The sequence below is a fragment of the Gymnoscopelus microlampas genome (assembly GCF_963454915.1).
Source record: "Gymnoscopelus microlampas genome assembly, chromosome: 2".
NCBI classification, from domain to species: domain Eukaryota; kingdom Metazoa; phylum Chordata; class Actinopteri; order Myctophiformes; family Myctophidae; genus Gymnoscopelus; species Gymnoscopelus microlampas.
Window position 1 is genome coordinate 41676126 of NC_139939.1, and position 20949 is coordinate 41697074.

The 20949-nt window shown below is 40.7% G+C and overlaps 1 protein-coding gene across 1 annotated transcript in view; it reads right to left on the reverse strand.

Annotated features, from left to right (window-relative positions):
• Positions 1 to 2810: 2810 nt before the first annotated feature.
• The window catches only part of LOC311065574 (protein kinase C alpha type-like), a 175354-nt gene continuing 157215 nt past the window's right edge, over positions 2811 to 20949 (reverse strand). Inside the window, exons 17-18 of the mRNA XM_084085990.1 lie at positions 20350 to 20490; positions 2811 to 8172 (exon numbers count right to left, since the gene is read on the reverse strand). Of these exons, the coding sequence (XP_083942116.1) occupies positions 8005 to 8172; positions 20350 to 20490 (309 nt within the window). The 3' untranslated portion in view covers positions 2811 to 8004. The remainder of the gene's footprint in view (positions 8173 to 20349; positions 20491 to 20949) is intronic.

Genomic DNA, 20949 nt, shown 5'->3' on the forward strand with positions numbered 1-20949 from the left:
GAACATGCATTCCCAACGGGTATTTTTCCCAGCGGGCATCAGTCCCAACGAACATCGGCCTAGTCTAACTATACATGCAAGGAATCTCAGCGTGTGTTTGTCCTCAACATATATCGATAACATGTTAACGTGTTGCCCGGTGTATAGTCACTTGGATAAAAATATCCTGTTGTATTTTATACAACTAGATTCTACCAAGTCTCGGAAAAGACGCGCTGTGATTGGCCAGTATAGTCAGGAAGCGCGCCCCCTCTAATATGGCGGCCGCAATACAGACGCCCCAGACAAGCCCCCAGAACCCAGTGGTTGCATTGAAGCGCATGGACATGCTGGCCATTCATAGATACAGCAGCTTAAAACGGCTGGGGCCACTGTACTGTACATGAACGAGCGAAAACGGTTTCGACTCACAAGCTCAAGTTGAAACCGTGGGCTCGACTCACAAGCTTGCGCACGGGGCTGCGCACCTCTGTGACGCAAAACGTGTCACAGTGGCCCCAAATAGGCCTCCCCCATCACATTTCCCAACCAGGAAGAAGGGGGGGTTTCGCCTTGTGCGCTGGGTGAGCAACTCAATGCAAGTGGATGGGAGGGGATTTCCGGTGCCCTCTCTATTATTTTTAACTCTATGGCCCCAGAGTCAGAGGAGGCGTCTACCTTTATGTCTATGATCAGTCTAATATTGTCTAAATACAGGACTTAACCATTTTGTGTGATGTCATTACTGTTTTCAGAATAAGGGTGACATGAAAACATCTGCTCTAAAGCATTCAGGAAAGCGCTTTGTACACGTTACACAACATGACTGTAGTCTTGTAAAATTGTCTCCCAACATTTACAATTTTGCTCAGAGGCCTTGTGTAAATCGTTACAAGGATGTTTACACATGGTATACTGGCAACACCACTCCCTCTTGTTTCGCTTGAGATCACAATATTGTTCATAATAAACAATATGGTGGTGTTTACTTTAAAGTTCACCCCCAAGCCTTGCAGATGCTATGTTGCCAAAGCTCTGTGACTGCATGTGACTCTCTCTCTCTGTGTGTGTGTGTGTGTGTGTGTGTGTGTGTGTGTGTGTGTGTGTGTGTGTGTGTGTGTGTGTGTGTGTGTGTGTGTGTGTGTGTGTGTGTGTGTGTGTGTGTGTGTGTGTGTGTGTGTGTGTGTGTGTGTGTGTGTGTGTGTGTGTGTGTGTCCAGTGAACTGAAACATGTAGGTTTTGAATAAAGGCTCACACACCAGCTGGGTCCACAGTTGACATAATCCCAAGCTTTTTTTATTTCTACTTGCAGAAAGATGTTTGATCTGCAAATGAGTGGAAAATGTACAGCAGGTCTTAGCGAGAATATCTGAATAAAGAAACAAAAGCAGATCTGTATTTTTTTATATTATTCAATTAATATAGACAACTTAAGCTTTCAAATGCAATCTCTATTTTTATTGAAGAATGCGTCCAGAGATGACTGCTTCTTTTATATCCAACTAAATTACTGTCATGGGAGAATGCCACCATCTGATTATTTACAATAATGCACCGCACTGACCTGACCCCCAAAGGTGGAACATGTACCATTTGATCAAGGGGAATACAAGTGTTGGGGGAAATTATACCTTGTGAAATCTGTCATTTTTTTCCCGATTTAGATTTTTATTTTATATTTTTTTATTTTAGAATAATTTCATAATACGCAACTAGAAAAGTGCAAACTCGGAGTACAGATCTCCACCAGGCCATTCTGGCTACCCGCAAACGTTGGAAGTCAATCATAGCCAATCGGAATGGAATATGGAAAATCTGACTAATCTTGATCACATGACTCCAGAATGTGTACCGATTTGTGTGAGTTTTGTACAAAATACTATATGGGGAGTATCCAAGAAATCCAGGGGAAAATAACATGTTATTGTAAGACGTACAGTTCAAGAGTTATAGACCAAGATATAGACCAAAACGTGAAGTGACCTCTTAAAGCACTACATGGTGCTTTCCTTGGCCTACTGGGAGTGTGCGCGCAAACTTTCACACCGATTGGACGCTGCGTTCATGATTTGTGGCATTTTGTGCAAAATGGACCCTCCCGCAAACTTTGAAAGGCAATCATTGTCCAACGGAATGGAATCTGAAAAATCTGACTGATACATCTTGATCACATAACTACAGAGATAAGTTTTACCGATTGCAAGAGTTTTGGACAAAATCTGTAGGAGTAGTTGCAAATAGTGTGTTTAAAATAAAATGCAAAATGGTGGAATGTCTTGATAGTACAACCTATGGTTCAAGCGTTATAGGACAAAACGTGAAACAACCTGTTATAGGGCCACCTAGAGGCGTATTTGAAGAATTTGGGGTGCCGTTTTTTCTTAGACCTAGTGGGAATGTGTGCGCAAACTGTATTGTGTACTCATGAGACTGCAACTTCAATTGCATCTCATAATAACATTTGTTGTTTATCACCCTCTCACTCTAATGATACTGTGCCTCCATTTAAAATTATTTTATAGTCCTTTAGCTTTATGGTCCAGTGTACTGCATATTGCACAGCAAACATTTAAGTAAGCATTTAAATATGCCCATAAAATAATCTAAGTGGGACTCTTGGATAATATTTTTTTTGTTGCTTACTAAAGATAAGGAGACCCTATAGAATTGATTATGGAATACAGACCTTTAGTTTTTTAACCATTTCTTTTTTACACAATAGCAAGCAGTATCACTTACACCACCTTTAAGTTAGCTAGGTGTTATAACAAAGTTTAATGTCAACACTTGACTGAAAGAGTAAAAGCAGCACCTCCCTAACCACAGATGTGTTTTTTCTTTTTTTCCTTCTTTTTATTTGCATTATCATACATTAGGTACAAATGACACTATTGATTACAGGGTTAAGTAGCTCAGACTCATTTCTTGGGTTTCAAGCTGAGGTTAGAGACGTAAACGAACATACACCATTTGCAAAATACAATATATTTTTCTTTGTCTATGCAGATATCTAAATCATTTATATACAGTATACAAGGATAAACAATGTGTTTGGTTTGTAAATAAACAAGACAGATTGATTAATAGATTATGTGTGTAATGCATGGGTTAAGAGAGTGTCATCTAAGCACAGATACAGTATGTCAAATGAGATGCATTATGTAGCTAACATGTATGTAAAAATAAGCAAAAACATAGGTGAAGTGAAGCAAAAACAAAGGAATAAATCAGAATCTCTCTTCCCATAAACTTAATATTCAAGCTAGTATTTTCACATAATTTTAACTGGCTATTCAGACCAATTTATTTCAAATAGATGAATATCGAACAGGATGTAAACAGAGGAAAACAAAACGATCAAACAGAATTAGGAAAAAACATGTCTTGGCTAAAAATCTAAGATTCTCAAAGTGGGGTTCAGGGACCCTCACGGTTCCTTGAGGGGGTTCCAAATGGACCCTTACAGGTCTATAACTCTGAAGAGTGTACACATGGAACCAAATGGACCCGCGAAGGTCCACTCTCAAGAGTTATGGGGGTCCGTGAAATTAAAAGGTCTGAGAACCACTGCTATAAATCCTTCTCAGTCTACCCCTCAGGTAACACGGGGTTTGAACTGGGGAGGGAGAGGAGGGAAGAGGGTGCTCAGAGCTGGTAGGAGGCAGTGGGATAGCTTGGTCAATAGAATGATGGATGGACTGGCCAGCCACTGAGGAAGAGGGAACAGCCCCAGTGAATAGAGGGGAGCAGAAGACAAGAAGGAGCGACAGGGTCAATAGCAGGAGGTGCAGGGTTGTCCTTCAAAGGATTCTTCATACAGCCACTCCTTTAATCATCTATCAACCCCCCCACCCCCCGCCACCCAGACCACTTCCCATCCACCGACAGTTCATCACTCCTTCACCCTCTCTCCTCCCTTTCAGACACATTGCTGAGAATTAGACACACTTCACTTCAACTTTCACTCATTTGTCATTCAAGCTGTTATTCCACTCAGTCATTAGTAGGCACAGGGAGGTAGATGGGAGGGGCAAGCATTGTGACACAAAGGGATATCATAGTGGTTAACCACTTGAAACCCTATACCTAGCCTTTTTTCGCATGACATACCCAGAATAGGGACCCTATTGCTTATAATGGTCCCTACATAACTGACCTTGGTGCTAATGCAGATTCACTGGGCATCGCTAGGGGAGCATAGAGTATGGAAAATATGGAAGAAACTGGGAGACTCTTCATAAAAAATTGTATTTGGAGATGAACTTCACAAATATGCACCAACTGTACGTCTCACAATCCTGTGTCAAATGATTACACAACTGTGTTTGTATACAGCATGCTCTGCAGCCTTTCATTGTGTGCCATAATGGCTAAGAGCTCATTTGTACGCACATGAATGCATTAATTGACTGATTGCGAAAATCCGTATTTTTCCTCCCTCGAGCGACATGGCTGTGCATGATGGATAGGATGTCATGCTAAATATACAGACAGATGACTATAGCTACCTACAGCAGCTGCCTGGCATTGTTAAGTCTAGTGACATCAACGTGCGTTGGCACACTCCTGTACATATATGTTATGAGGTGGACAGTGAGAGTGAAGGTGTGGCCACTTGCCAGAGGCATGCAGGCCTCTGTCTACAAATGTATTATGGATCACTATGACTACAGCTAGTGCAACACTGATATCATTGGGTTCTGGCATTTTCCGGTTTGGCACAGACAGGTAATACAATAGGAAATGCAGGGACAGCAAACAACCCTTACAAAAATAGGGAGGAAACATTACAAAGGTGTCTGAATGTGTGTATATATATATATATATATATATATATATATATATATATATATAATTTTTTCAGCCAGATATGCGTTACAGTATACGTTTTCCACTGTGATATTTCCGTTGAAAATTTCTGCATTAAAAGTGATGCTGACAAACAGATCATTAGACGATAAACTGTTAATAAACTGACAACACACAATGCAACAAGTATAAGACAAAACCCCGTTAATGAGACACTAATGAGGGAGTGGTCCCTTTGGTCTCTAGAGACGAGCAGTGCTGTTGAGCGACACCTCACATCAGATCTGGGTTCAGGCTTCCATATCGCCCCCAGGCATTAAAAAGGTAAAAGCAACCAGTGGCAGTATTTATCAAGCTTGTACTGTAGGTCAAGGCTGTAGGCCAACTGGCCAAGGTCACAGCCAGAGAATGTAAACATCACTTTAAAGCTTATTAGAGTGGAATTGTCAGTAGTACATCTTTCACTGTTATTAAAAGATGTACTGTATGATAATGACTGTGGGAGCTACATTTTATTGATATTGATATATAAATCCTTGCCTGTCATTTTGATACGTAAACTGCCCTTCAGTTCAAATGCTACTTCTCTCAAAAGACAGCATGACACTGCTGAACCTAGATCTATGTTTAAGGTGCTGTGTGGGGTTTGATACTTAGTAGCATGCAGCATTTTACCCCTGATTTATACTTAGTTGCACGTTGGGTGTCGCACAACCAAAATAGCAGCCGTGAGCTTGTAGATCTGCTATTCTTGGTGCATGATGACACACAGTGGAACCAATTATAACTCAGGCTTAAGTTTGTCACGTGCATGGACCATCCTTACCTGTAGCATGCAGATACAGGAGGGATGGTCAAGAGACAGGCACGCATTCAGTCATCACACATGCACTCAAACATGTTGGATATGATTACAGAAAACAACAGAAAATGTGATAAATCTGCCAAGATAGGTTATGCTGATATATCACAATTATGGTAGGTAAAGCTGGACTCTATGAAAGACACCCACACGTTACAAATTTGATCTGTATTGGGCACTATTTTTGTTTTACATAGAAATATATGTTTAACCTATCTAATGTAATAAAAGCACATTCAGTTGTTGGTATAAAAACTGTACGTTGCTATACTTCTGCTTTTTAATAACTATGAATATTTACAATGGAGTTATAATCTGGTAAGTGATACATTAAAATCTCAATTATATGATCTAATGGAAAATTTGCATGACATCACAAAGGCAGAGAAGATTCAAACTAATCTATTAAAAAAAACATGACATAAAACAAAATGCACAAGGGATTCCAACATGTGATATGATAATGTGGATGACATGTTCCCCAACAGAGAACAAACCTAAAACATGGTCAACGGAGATACCATTGTTCTAAAAACTCTCCTCTATTATGGAAACCAGCCAAATGGGTCAAATCTACCATTATACAATATAACATTGCATGGTTAACTCAAAGATAACGTAACATCTACTACAGAATTTTATCTAAACAATTTAAATAATGACAAATAAAGAAACATTCTGGTTATTGGGTTATTTCTTTCCAAAGGGAACAGATGGATTCCATTAGGGACCATTTTGAAAGCAAAACAACGTATTTTAAGAGATGTATGGCCATACATACCTACAGTACATATTTTACTAGTGGCCTTTGCTAGTGGACAGAGACAACGATTAACACTGGATAGTGTTGGGAAATGACTGTAAACTTGGTAGAATCATTATTTAAAGGTAGATATGGCAATGTTCTGCCACTGCCCACAAACTAAACTCCCACAAGTTGTTCCTTCAAAATGTGGTTGTAAAATTAAAAGGAACTAATAGACAACGTGCAGCTCAAAGGGCTATGAAGGGACTGTATAAATTCTATGCTGCTGATTGTGTGTACACAGTTAAATCCAGAGTTTGTAACCGGCTTACATTTCTACACTCTCAGTTAACCACTTAAACCCTATAACACAGGGTTTACTAAGTATATTACACTTACAGTAGCTGACCGGAGTGCCCCAGGGGTCTATACTAGGCCCCCTCCTTTTCACCCCTCTACTCTAAATTCTGTATCTTCACCGAAAATATCCGTCTACAAGCTGTTCGCCCAAGAATAGGGACGTCAGGGTTCATGGGTTAAATGAACACTGAGGATTTGACTGTGCAGACATCAACCCAAGCAGCCTACAATGAGGAGAAGGTGATGACAGCGTGGTTGGTCATTATGACGAGGTGTGTGGCCCCTCTCACACGTGTGCTGTTTGTACAGTATTATGCATTTGTACATGCTACTTGCATGCATGTTATAATAACTAGGGAAACATACTGTCATTTTGTTAGGTGCTACACACAAACTGGACCATGACACTGGCTAAAATTAAACATTGTACTAAAATAGAATCTCATAGTCGCCACGAAAGTCAGACAACAAGGGGAGGTAAAACTGTAAACAAGCTACCGTGCACACAGTAAAACCCGGAGGGTTAATTCATTCTGAAAATGTGAAAATGCACCCTTGTGGGGGAGTTTTTAAAGAGTTAAAGTAACACCCTGTGTTTTGCTGTGTACCAACACCAATCCCAAGGTGCCAATGCCGACTCCCAACGCCCCCCCCAACCCCTCTACTTTGGGCTGAGCTTTTAGGAGATCACAACTTTTTTATTAGGCTGTAATAGATATCAATTCACTGAGATTTGTAAAGCTTTCACTATTAGTGGTGTGCGGGAGATAAAAGTTTAGTCTAACCTGTTTATCTAACCTTTTCTTTAAATGTTATTCTCTTAACCCATTTAGACCTGAGGCCGATTCTAAAAACACCTTCTAAATCTTGACATAAGTTTTCTGAAAACACTTTTTTATTTAAAAACTGTTGCCATACATATAGCAACAACTAAAATGACACAGAGGTGTCCTCGGCTTGAAATGGTATAAAAGCAACGTATCGGTGTTCCAGGTCTAAATGGGTTAATTGAAACATATACTGGCATAGATTCATAAAGACTGAATCCTGTCACAACGGTAGTGGGCTGTCCCATTCAAGTGGCAGGGTGGTTAGTTATTGATTATTTCCACTGTAGCGTTCATGCCAGCCAGTGGATTTTTCATAGGAAAATAATTGTTATATTTATGCTGAAAATCAAAGATATTTTGTGGCGTTATTGGGATCATGTTGCTTTCTTTTTGGGTTGGGGGGGGGGTCTCCTCTGTCTTTACTCGGCAGTGGTGAGGCTACTAGGGTGCACAAACTCCGGGTTGATGAAGGAGAAGCCGGCGAAGTCGGCCTGGTCGATGTTGGCGATGACCAGCTCGTCCGGCGGCGTGAGCTGTGGCTGGGTGCGCGTGAAGAACTTGTCGAAGTTCTCGGCTCCTTTGCCGCACTGCGGGAAAAAACAGACAGATTGGAGAAGAGGAGGTTAGAGTCATGGTATGGACATGGTTACAAGGACGAAATAGGAAGCAGCGTGGCAGCATTAGACAAACACGTTGAAACGGTCACAGCAGCTGTGAATATGCAGTAGACCAGCGATTCCCAACCTGTAGGGTTGGGAACCATGCAATAGACATGAGTAAACAGGAATTCTAAGAAGCATAAAGATGTTTAACATTCAGACAAAAAGAGGTTTGCTTCACGGCTAAATCTTCTTGGTGTCAATTTAATTCTGGGCCTATAGCTTGCCTCTATAGGGCAGTAAACTGAAACACTCCGCACATCATTTCTGTTTTCTCCAAGTTCCACACAAGTAGTATGTATAAATATCTAGTTAGCACTCAGATTCCCATGTATTGTGAGCTGCCCCTATAGATAAGACACTGTAGTGTCCTGGTACACTATACAGTATGTTGCTAGGCAACAAAAGTTTTTGTCGCAGTGGAGACATCATCAGACATACCGTACACAAACAATGAGGTAACATGAGGTAACTTGTACAGGTTGTGGAAATGTACGTTTCCCTTATTAAAATGCTTATTGTGAAAATACAATCACCATTTCATTAAAATCCCTAGTTCATTTAAACAAATCTGGAATACATCTTTTCACCTCAAAGTCACAGGCTTGTGGACGGCTCATGGAAATCAGAATCTGCCAAAATGTGTATCTTTTCCTCACTTTCCTCCTACAGTACATGACTTGTTTCTTTTGGACGAGCTGGGAATTTCAACATAATGTGCCATGAAACTAATTAAAGACATGGTGGCGCTCTCCATGATGCGCCGAACTCTGTGCACCAAGTGTGTCTGACACGTCTTACGTCAGCTACGCCACATCCACTGTGTGACAAACTTCCAAGCCCATCAGCTGCTCTATATATAAACATTAACGCTACCGCCCTAAAACACATGCCTTGGAGTTAAATTGACACACACATGATTTTGCGGCGCACGTTGCAATTTACACTGAGAGACCCAAAGCAAAGGCCACATAGTATTATAGTAATCATCAGACATCGTCACACATCAGTGGTTCTCAACCAGTGGTCCGGGGACCACCAGTGGTCCTTGAGGGGGTTCCAGGTGGTCCCCAGCTAAATGATGGAGAGTTGGTAACCAAATGGACCCTTATAGATCTTTAACTCTTGAGAGCATAAAATGAAACCAGATGGACCCTCAAGAGTTACATTATTGTTAAACATCTGCATTACTAAATGAAATAATTGTTATTTGTATCAACGTTTGCCTGTTATCTCTCCTATGGTACCAACATCAATACAGCATGGAATTGTGGACAAAATCGTATCCAACAATAACAAAATATTCAAAAGTCTTGGGTCTGAGAGGCTAAATCTCATCAAATGGTGGTCCGTGGCTCAAATGCCAAATAAATAATGGACCTTGATATGAAAAGGGTTGAAAACCACTGATCTACATCATTATTATAATCTCTGACAAAATTATGTTCACGCTGTTAACTGGATTATGTGCTCACACAGAAAATAACAGGCAACACTCTTGGAAGCCGCATTCACCGTTTCAAACACACAGGAGTATGAGCTCATCTCTCCTATGGCCCACATTGAAGTGGAGAGCATCCTATACACCTGATGTTCTGTTCTTATTGTGCTATTATGCACCTTCAGTATTCCCGCAATAACTTGACATTACACGCTCTACATCCCATTACAATGCAGTTAAGCATCCTGGATGCATTGCCAAGTTAACAATGGCACAGCTGTGGAATAGCAATCTGTTCCTAAAAATACATATAGGCTACATCTCGGCTCACATGTATTATGTAAATGTTGTTGTGTGTTCGACCTCCCTCTGGCGAAGACTATCGCATCATGAAGGACTAAAATTATAGCTTGAGCCCAAATCGCAACAGCGGCAAGATGTTACAAGGTGGCAAACGGGGGTTAATTAGTACGTTCACAAGAGCGCAGGCGAAACCGTCAAAGCCGAACGTGAGACATCAAAGTGTCTTTTTTGGTTTGGGTGATGAGAGGATATTCAAATCGTATCAAAGGCATGGAAATGGTTCATGCCACGCAGCAGTTGAATTAGCACTTCAGAGCTTTTCTTTACAAACCCAGGTCATGTATGACCAGGAGTGTGGGTGCACATCCCATTACTGCCATTTTCAGTGACAATTCCCTCTAAACTCATTGTGAAAGTAATTGTAATGTGTAATGTGTAATGTGTGTGTGTGTGTGTGTGTGTGTGTGTGTGTGTGTGTGTGTGTGTGTGTGTGTGTGTGTGTGTGTGTGTGTGTGTGTAGTACATGTTCCATTCCTAAGCGTGATATTTGTATTCATGTAATTTAGTTTGAGCCAGGATCCTTAAGTGATGCTTCTTTATGTACATTAGAGAAGTCTTTACAAACTGTACATTTTTGGTCTTGAAGTTTATTTGCTCTTTCTAACACGTGAGATTAGAAGTCCACCATTGGAAAACACTAAAGTCCTCTGTTGTATAATTACAATAACTCACTGCCACGCTCGGTTGTCATTGGCAACGTAATGTATTTGGTTGACATTTTGCGTGAACCTTGCCGCTAATCGCTGGTAACTGTTTAATATTTTATGTTATGTATTTTTCCCCCTTATTGTGCTGAGAAGAGAGACAAGGAAAAAGAAAAAATAACCATGGCTTCAAAACCGAGGTACGTACCAAACTGAATGTTCTGTATCATTGCACCACTAGAAAGTACCAAATATTGATAAGAAAGTTTTAAACTAGGTAGGCTTGATGTGAAAATAATCAAGATTGAGCAGCTGCATGAAGAACTTTTTTTATCGCCTAAATGTCTGTTATAAACAAGCTGTCAGACAAACACTGACTGCCTGTGTTCCTCCTCGCCAGCTGTCACCTCTCTCCTGGCGGTAGTGGTGGGCATTGTTGCCAGATTTTGTGAGAGAAATAAGCAACCAGGTCTAGGAAAATAAGCCCAAAAGAAGCGACTATAGGTGACGTGAGCACTTTAAACCTATTATCCATCGGCTATTTGTAAATAGCCGATCTACAAGCTCACACCGCAACATTTTGTTGTGAGCTTGTAGATCTGCTATTTTCAAACAAATCTTGAAAAAACTAAAAGCGAAACATTTTGAATATTTTTTAAACAATTTTAACACAAATCCGGTACGTTTGTCCCAGGCAATTTTTTTTTTTAATTTGGGGGTCCTTGTTTGAGAACCACTGGTTTAAACATCAATAGGAAACAAGCCCAAATAAGTATCTACATTTTACAAACAAGCCCAAAAAAACCCAATCATTTACAAGCAACTTTACAGAAAAACAAGCCCAAAGTCACTTAACCCATTAAGACCTGGAACGCATCTGTTTTTTTATTTGAGCTAAAAAGCATTATTTTATACTTTGGTTATTCAAAAAAAGTGAAAATGTATGCAAATCTTTGAATATATATATATTTTTAAAGCGAACATTTTTAACTCAAATCTTTGCTTCTGGGGGGTCCCTGGAACAAAATATTTTGAGATGGGGGTCCGCGGCCAAATACATATAATTCTGGGGGTCCTTGACATGAAAAAGATTGAGCACCACTGATATAGAAACATACGTTTTTCAGAATACTGTTGAGATTTAGGAGACATGTAGAACCGGCTTCAGGTCCCAATGGGTTAAAATAAGCAGACATGGCAACACTGGCAGGCCTGCTGCTGGCTCACCCCATCTGGAGCAGTGGGCTGACGATTAAAATATATTATATTATATTATATAATTATATAATTATATAATATATATTTTTTATAATATTGTATTTGTTAAGCAGAAGAGGAGGAGGGATGCTGGTGGTAGTCGAGTGTGGATTATCTGTGGCTGATATTGGGGCACATCATAAGCGCATTCCTCAAAAACTTTGAACTATTCTTAACTTTTAAAAGCGCTCTGCTCGGCAAGAAAAGGCCCTCTTATCAGCGCCTTTTCTAAAAGCGGCCGCTATGCGGTTGCCTTATGGTCATTTCTCATAGGGTTTAACGTAAAAAAAGGCCACTTTCTTTTTTTTGTGCCTGGTGTGAACACAGCCCAAGGCTGCTGTATACAGTTTGGTAGAATTCATGGCTGAGGAGACACTAGCATTTATCCAGTGTCAGCTGCTATAACTTCCCTAGGGGATATGACTAATTAGCACAAGCGCATTACCCTCTGTACCACTCCCCTCACCCAGGGCAAATAAATAAAGGCATAATTTAGCATACTGTTATCTGCCAGTGCTTGTAAACTCATACACTGAGCTCTTGGAATGGTTGCAATCTAAACCAAATGCAGTTCAGTACTTTGAATGGAGGGAACCAACAACATCACATGCATGTGTGGGAGATCCCTGCTGTGACACTGTGTCGTGTGACGAATAGCAAAACAGCTGATCTACAAGCTCACGACACATCACATTGTGACGCATTGTGAGCTTGTAGATCTGCTATTTTGGAAGATTTTTGACTATTTGTGACAGTATAATGACATGCCCAAAAGACAGGCGCTAGGTTGACACACACACACACACACACACACACACACACACACACACACACACACACACACACACACACACACACACACACACACACACACACACACACACACACACACACACACACACACACACACACACACACACACACACACACACACACTCTTTCATGTTGCCCAGGGACAAACTGTTGCGTGACTGACTGAGAATACAGTAGTGCTGGCTCTGTATCCAAAGCACAGTGGGGTGCAGCAGTGTAACACAAAACAGCACAGACCTGGAAGTGGAAGAGCCAGAAAGGACTTTTTTTTTTTTGCCAGAAAGGAGTTTTTTTGTTTTGTTTTTGGCAAGGACATGGAATTAAGCACATGGGGAAAAGTTGATTCGGCATAAGGCCTCATTTCATGGAACATTACAATGGCAGATGTTTTCTTTACAATTTCCTGAATCACAGTTGCTATCCATGTAAGAAACAGTGCTGAATGGCATGAGAACGTTATCAGCATCATACAGTAAGGCAGCAATGTTCCTTGTTCTCCAGCAGAGAATAATGTATGAATGCACCTTTCCATCATCCATTCCCTATCTGAGTGCTGCAGAAAGTAACCCAAGAAGGAGGTTGAAGACAAGTCGAGAATGCTAGATCTGGATGTGTTGCAAGTTGCAACGCATTTGTCAGTTATAAATTAGGCTTTAATTGTAAAGCCCATATGCTATCCATATTGAACCTGAAGGAAAATCATTTAGTTGTCAACTTGAAAGCGTCATTAACCACTTGAGCCCTACTTTATACTTAGAATAATTTTGGAAAATAGAACAAATAGCCGATCTACAAGCTCCAGTTAGTAAAAAAAAAAACTAACATTTTACATAATACCTGGCTGTTCACTACATGCTCAACAGGGAACCTATTTTTACAGGGATAGGTTCATAATCAGTTTTTATTGTTACTTCCTTAATACACACTAGGCATACATGGGAGCAAAATACCGTTCTCCGCAACTCATGGTGTTTGTCACATTTCACATTCATTTTGATTAATTTCTTTCCATAGCGAGGATACACTACTGCATGTGCTGACTGCTGACTGAGTGAGCTTGACTGCTAGACGTTTAAAATAGCTCAACGTGTTAGGAAAGAGCAGTTCCAACATGTTTTGGATAGCAACATCACCAGCCACAAGAACCTCCCAATCATATATTTAGCCCTAGGCGTACTAGCTAAAAAAAGGTGTCACATGGTGTTTTTGTCTGTTTTCTTTCTCTTTTTTTTGGCGTAGGATTTTAACATTGGCTTTGTGATAAAAGAGAATACTGACTACAATTACATTCCAACACTGTGGAAAGTTTAACTCAAGGCTTCAATAAGTGCTGCTGCAGTCATAATCACTGTAGCCTAATGTCTCCTTTACGTCTAAGAGACATCTGTGATATCTTGACAAATCAACGTATTAATCAAATGCTCAGTCTCAGTTAGGCTATTGTTAAACTGCATATTAAAGCCTTATAGTGACACAGCGGAGCACGTTCAGTGTGCCCTCGGATACCCAATTAGACACTTGATTGATTAATTGATGTAGCTAAAGAGACGGATAAAGAATGCTAGGAAGCTATGGATTTACAATATTCGTACATGACAAGAGGTATTTGAACACCCATATCATTAATTATCTCAGAAATGTCATCTAAATTGTTGAATGTGTGTTGTGTTGAAATCGGAAGGATTTTGATTGGCCAGCCACAAGTTTTCAAGATATCTGGGAGATATTTCGGACCTAAGTGGTGGACGGACCGACCAACATTTCCATCCAGCCGGTATCTAAACATGGGAAATTAAAACAAATTACATCTACTGTAACATAGGTATAGGTAGGTATACTGAAAATAGGTATACAGAAAATGTATTGACTTTTACTTTGTGCCTTCATACATTAAATAGGTCCTTTTGGGAATGCAAGAACTATTAGTTCAGTCTATAGGATTAACATCTTTAGACACCCAGTGTACTCCCCACACACCCTTTTAGTGTCTCTATATGGATGTTTGACCTAGTTTTGTTCTCTCTTTAATCTCTCTCTCTGCACACATGCAGACACACACTTCTGCACTCAAGCATATTAAAGACACTCTTACTATGATAAATGAGAGCCTGTCTCCATTAGAAGTTATGCCAAGACGCTCGCTCACACTCTCTCTCTCTCTCTCTCTCTCTCTCTCTCTCTCTCTCTCTCTCTCTCTCTCTCTCTCTCTCTCTCTCTCTCTCTCTCTCTCTCTCTCTCTCTCTCTCTCTCTCTCTCTCTCTCTCTCTCTCTCTCTCTCTCTCTAACATTCTTTCACCATCACTATATGTATATACATTGCTTTGTTATCTGAATTTAACTTAATATATTCAAGGCTTATGTATTTTGAATGTATTATTGACAAAAAACTTAAAAAGTAGCAAATCTACAAATATTATTGTTGGATAATGGATATCTTCAATAACTTGATAGGAGTTCATACTGAATACATCCTATGGAAGAGTTCAGTACCAGGAGCAAATGCAGAGAATAATGCCCAATCTCTTAAAGATGATATCTGGGATCTATTTGTCAGTCACATGGTGAATATAAACTTGTAGACAAGAAATAAGATACTGTAAATTTCCTAGCCCATCAAAATGCATTTTCATTGTATAAATAGTACTAGTACTATCAAATCTAAAAGGAGTTATGGCCAATATAAATAAATACTGCATGTGTATGAAATAGCTTGTGTGCATCTTTATTTTGTGTGCATCTTTATTGTGTATCTACTGTATGCAAGTGTGTCCCTGGTAACATCTCAAGCACTGCAACACATGTACTGTAGTATGTGTGTGTGTGTGTGTGTGTGTGTGTGTGTGTGTGTGTGTGTGTGTGTGTGTGTGTGTGTGTGTGTGTGTGTGTGTGTGTGTGTGTGTGTGTGTGTGTGTGTGTGTGTGTGTGTGTGTGTGTGTGTGTGTGTGTGTGTGTGTGTGTGTGTGTGTGTGTATGTGTGTACGTGTAAGTGCAGATAAAGCCTTTCAAAATGTGTGTCAAATTGACAAGTCATGATGTGGCAGTAATTAATCTCAGTACATCATGTGCAAGACACACAATTATAATGGTTGCATCTGTATCTTGCAGTCAGAGCAGCCAGAACAGAAGAAGGTGAGACTACAGTAAAGTCCACTTTCTTTCTCACGTGCCCTCCTTCCTGCCATGTATTTACTGTTTCCGTCACCATTAATCACATTAACTCTAGCGTCCCTATTTTGGGCAGATTTTCACTCCAATTTCCAGTATTTGTCGTACAACAAAGCATATTACTGTAAGTGGTTAATCAGCAGCACTTTTTGGCCTATTTTCTTCTTCTGCCTTCCTCCCTCCCTTAGGACGCTACAGATGGTCAGCCAATCAACAAGTGGACATCAAACATGAGGGCGTCAATAGCCTGGTCACGACCTAAAGCAGAGAGGGTCTAAAGGGGCGGGACTTCCGTCGCACGTATTTCCTCCGGAAACTATCTTTTTCGACCAATCACAACAACACTTGTTTCATTCACGGAGAATGTAAACACATTTGTAAGGCATCAACGTCATTTCCCTGGGCGGTACTTCCACCAAATTCTGGTACTTCAGTTTAGCCACTCAACCGGCTAGGTCTTGCCCAGCGTGGGGCGTCAAATGCTACAGTATACTCAGCTTACTGTCATTACTTATTGTCACGTAATTTGTAATTACCTGACATTATGATGCAGTGTGTGTAAATGCTTTGATCGCTGACTCCTGATTTTTGCTGCGTCAATATAAAATCCATACGTCTGTACATACCTATACTGTATACATAAGGTAACGGCGTCTGCATTAGTGGTAGCTTAAACTGTAACCGTAATGCTCCCTTCATGCTCCTCGCTTTGGATTTGGAGCTGGATTCCTCCAAGCTGTCTAGTCCAGCACAACACAAGTGATTCATGCGATACCTCTGAGCTGGCTGCTACTGACTGGTGTATTGATTGCAATTCCACAGCCGTCACACGTGGACGAAGTGAGATTGAATGGTGAGAGGTGGAAGGTGGAAACGGGACGAGGTGGAGAGAAGAGGTGTGTGTGTGGGGGATTGGGGTGGGAGTAAGGATTAATTGACAGGGGGTAAGGTACTGACATCCATTTGATGATGACAGACTCAGTACAGTGGGGGGGGGGGGGGTGGTAGGGGGATGGGGCATGGTAGGGGGACGGAAGGGACAGGGTAACATGTTACTATAGGGAGTATTGAAAGAACTCTCGCTTCCTTTTTTCTCGTTCACTCTCTCATTACATGCGGACTAGGCTATGGACATGCATGTATGCAGAACCGTGGCAGCCATTTGCACCAATGCTGCTGTATTTCACACAGCTACACACGCATGTGCACACCATCACAAAACGTGCACAAAACGTGCCCCCTTCTCTTTCTCACACACACAGACACACACACACACACACACACACACAGACACACACACACACACACACACACACACACACACACACACACACACACACACACACACACACACACACACACACACACACACACACACACACACACACACACACACACACACACACACACACACACAAAGCGTACTTTCAGGTGTCTCTCTCTTTTAAGTCTTCCTTTGTTTCTGTCCCTGCCTCCCTCCCCCTCACACAGCAAATCCTGCACAGACACAGCGGGAGACTACACACTGTACTGTACTGTATGTGGACACAGAAGCCAGGATTCACCGTATTAGATAAACTGCAGCCCTTGGGGTTGAAACAGAAGAGAACTATACCTTTTAAACTCAATAACATACACACACCCATGCATACGCACGCATGCACGCACACACACGCACACACACATGACCCACTTCATGTTTTTAGACAAAGTGTTTGAAAACAGAGACAGAGAAATAGACAGAGGATAAATGAGAAAGAGGGAGAGAGTCTGTGTTTACATGTGCATGTATACATGAGGGAATTCAAAAGCACTCCTTTGCTGACAGCCCAACCACAGCTTTATGAAGCATACATACATTCATAATATATGGAGACGTTTACGTTAATTATGCATCAAGGTTGTCTTTGAAATTACTTATGGCCCATATAGCACATAACACATATAGAATTGAGCCTAGAGCTGCGTTTTGATGACCAAAAGCAGGTCAAGTAAAGGGTATACCAGTACAATAACAACTTGTATTATAGCAACTCTGTGTACTGTAACTCTATGATATGTTGTGAACACTGGAAAATGTGTCACTCACTATGTCGACTGCATTAAGTCTGCACTCTTATTGGAGGTTAAAAAGCATTTAGTCATTAAAGCTAATTATTAGAACAAGTTAATCGTTAATGTACCTGGCCCTTAACACATTCCATGCCAGAGGTTAATCTCATAATGTACTCACCAGTGCCAACGTTTTATTGTTGTTTTTTTGTTTTTTTCACGTCGCCATAGACCTTGTTAAAAATCCTTAAGATTGAGCTCTGCACTGTTTGTAAACATCGCGGACATCTCCCTGCTTCTACCAGTGAAAACCACGTGTCAAACGGTGCCTCCATGCTGTAGTTAGAACGGTTTATGTTAAACAGTGATCAGCGAGGAGAAACACTACAAAGAGAAAATGGCGTTTCAGTTTCGTCATTAGAACGGAGGCCGACGGGATCGGCAAAACCGGATCCCGAATAATTCCGTTTCCGGTGGTGCTACAATGAAATGTGCCGTATCGAAAATTGAAAAAAGTGCAATGTGAACTTTTTTTTCGAAAAAAAGGAAAAAGCACCAGTTGGCGTAGATCTACGCGATTGGCACGTGGCGGCTTTAAATAGGTTTGCGTAGATCTACGCGACTGGCACTCAATGTGTTAACCTTGATTCTAATGGGCTGTTATGGAATGACTGAACTCTTGGCTTCATTACCTTAAGTAGCTAGAGCATTATACTTACACAATCATTTATGGCACTTTGAGTTGCTCTGGATAATAAATGGATAGAAACACTTAAAGGGCATAGCCCCATGTTTGGCCACAGGACTGAAGAACAGATGGGATGGCTTGTACCAATACAGGCCAACGACATTAACCAACGTTACCCTCCATCCATGTCACTTACCTTCAAGAGCCATCATTCTACGAGTTGGCTATAGTTGTAAAATTGTACAAGACAGAGCTGGTGATATTTCTGTGCTCTTTGTCATATTTTTCAATAAAGTACAAAAAAACATTGCCACATTATAACGTTGTGGTTAGAAACCTTGCTGTCACTCTCCACTGTGGGCTATCTAAGGATGCAGTGGTGACCATGAAGTCAGGAGACGAGCAACACACAAGTATTTCCAGTTCAGTTTTTAACCCATTCAATCCGAGAACGCATCTGTGTCATTTTAGATGTCTTTGGCTATTCAAAAAATAATGAAAAATCTTTGAATAAAAAAATCTATTCCATTATAGCAAGTTATATTCTACTGTACCTTATACAGTATGTGTGTGTTCTGACAAAAGTGATTGAAATTCTCAAGTGAATGCTGGTAAACAAACAGACTAGCACAACCACTCCCTAAGGAAGTTATAAACACAGAAGAACATAAAATAACGCCATGGTCCAACAGCGTAAGAAAAGCAACCTACTGTACTGTATGCAGCATTGCGGCACATGTGGGAACAGAATATCTTCTTTGCCTCTTAGCTAATCAGCACATCTGCTCTTGTTTAGGTATATGCAAACATACACTGTACTGCATGCTTTTGTTGTACTGATGATTGTGCATGAGTGCATGAACAAATTCTGTGATTGTGTGCTCACTGCTCATGCTGGTTAATGTGGCCATGCATGTACTAGTCTGTGCCATATGTTCTGTAGCTACTACTACACAGCGTTTGTTACAAACAATCTCTTTTTTAAGTTTAACAGTACACTACAATATGTTTCTGAAAACCTTTGAGACAAGAAACAGGCACTGCACTAACAGAAACGTAATTCAGCACCACCTTACTTGATTTTTTTTTACTTTGTCGACCAACATGACATTCAGGCGGGTCATCCTTCGGGTCAAGTACTCAGATTCTTTACTTCAGTAAAACCAGCAATAGCACAATATAAAAATACTCTGTTACAAGTAAAATGCCTGAATTCAAAATAAGTTTACTTGAGTAAAAGTATAAAAGTAATGGCATCACAATATACTGTACTGGCATCACAATATATTTACCAAAGTAAAAGTACTCACAAATTTGCAAATGTTTTTCACAAATAGCCGATCTACAAGCTCACAACGCGTTGTGATGCAACATGTTGTGAACTTGTAGATCGACTATTTGCTATTTGCCTCTGAGATGTAGTGGAGTAGAAGTATGAAGTATTGAAAAAGTAAAGTAAGTAAAGTAAAAGTGCAGTACCTCCAAATTATACATAAGTACAGTACTTCAGTAAACGTATTTAATTACTTTCCACCACTGCTAATAGCTGGATAAAAGACTTGCGGACAGCTTGGTGCATTCCAACCACGCCCTCATTGCTGTGATTGGCTGAAGCGCACACACAGCTCCCATTTCATGTGGTCTTTAAATGAACACTGTGGAGTGTACTGTGCAGGACTCACCGTTTTGGGCTTGAACGGCGGCTGTATATCGCGGGTCTCGAGGCGCTCCCAGTCGATGCGTCTAAAGAAGGCGTGCTGCTTGATGTCACGCTCCCCCTCCAGGCCACAGCCTAGACGCTTTGACGGGTGTTTGGTCATCAGCTGGTCACAGGGAATGACACAATTAGAACACACTCATGAACCCGTTTGCGTCCCTATGTTGGGCATGTCATTATAGGTGAACATTTTCAAAAATAGCTAAAATAACCAATCTAATACCAAAAGGTGTTTTTAAAAGCTGACAAAATAGAGACGTGAAGAAGTGTTTTACATGGCTGATTACATGGTGCAAACTTGTTTTGGTAAAGTTAACTCTTTGTTGATATTGCTGCTGTGTGCGGCCTCACCGCTCAGGTAGAACTACATACTGTATTTTTTACCTGTTAAACTGGTTTTACAGTAGCTTTAGCCACTAACCTTTACACACTTCACTGCCTCTCTGAATTCTCTTCTTTCACTCCCTGCTGTTTATTCAATTAGCTGCTTTCCTTTCCCTTGCATTTCATTAATTTGCACACCTGAGTTTGGCTATACTGCTCTGCTTTGTTTAGCCTGGGCCTT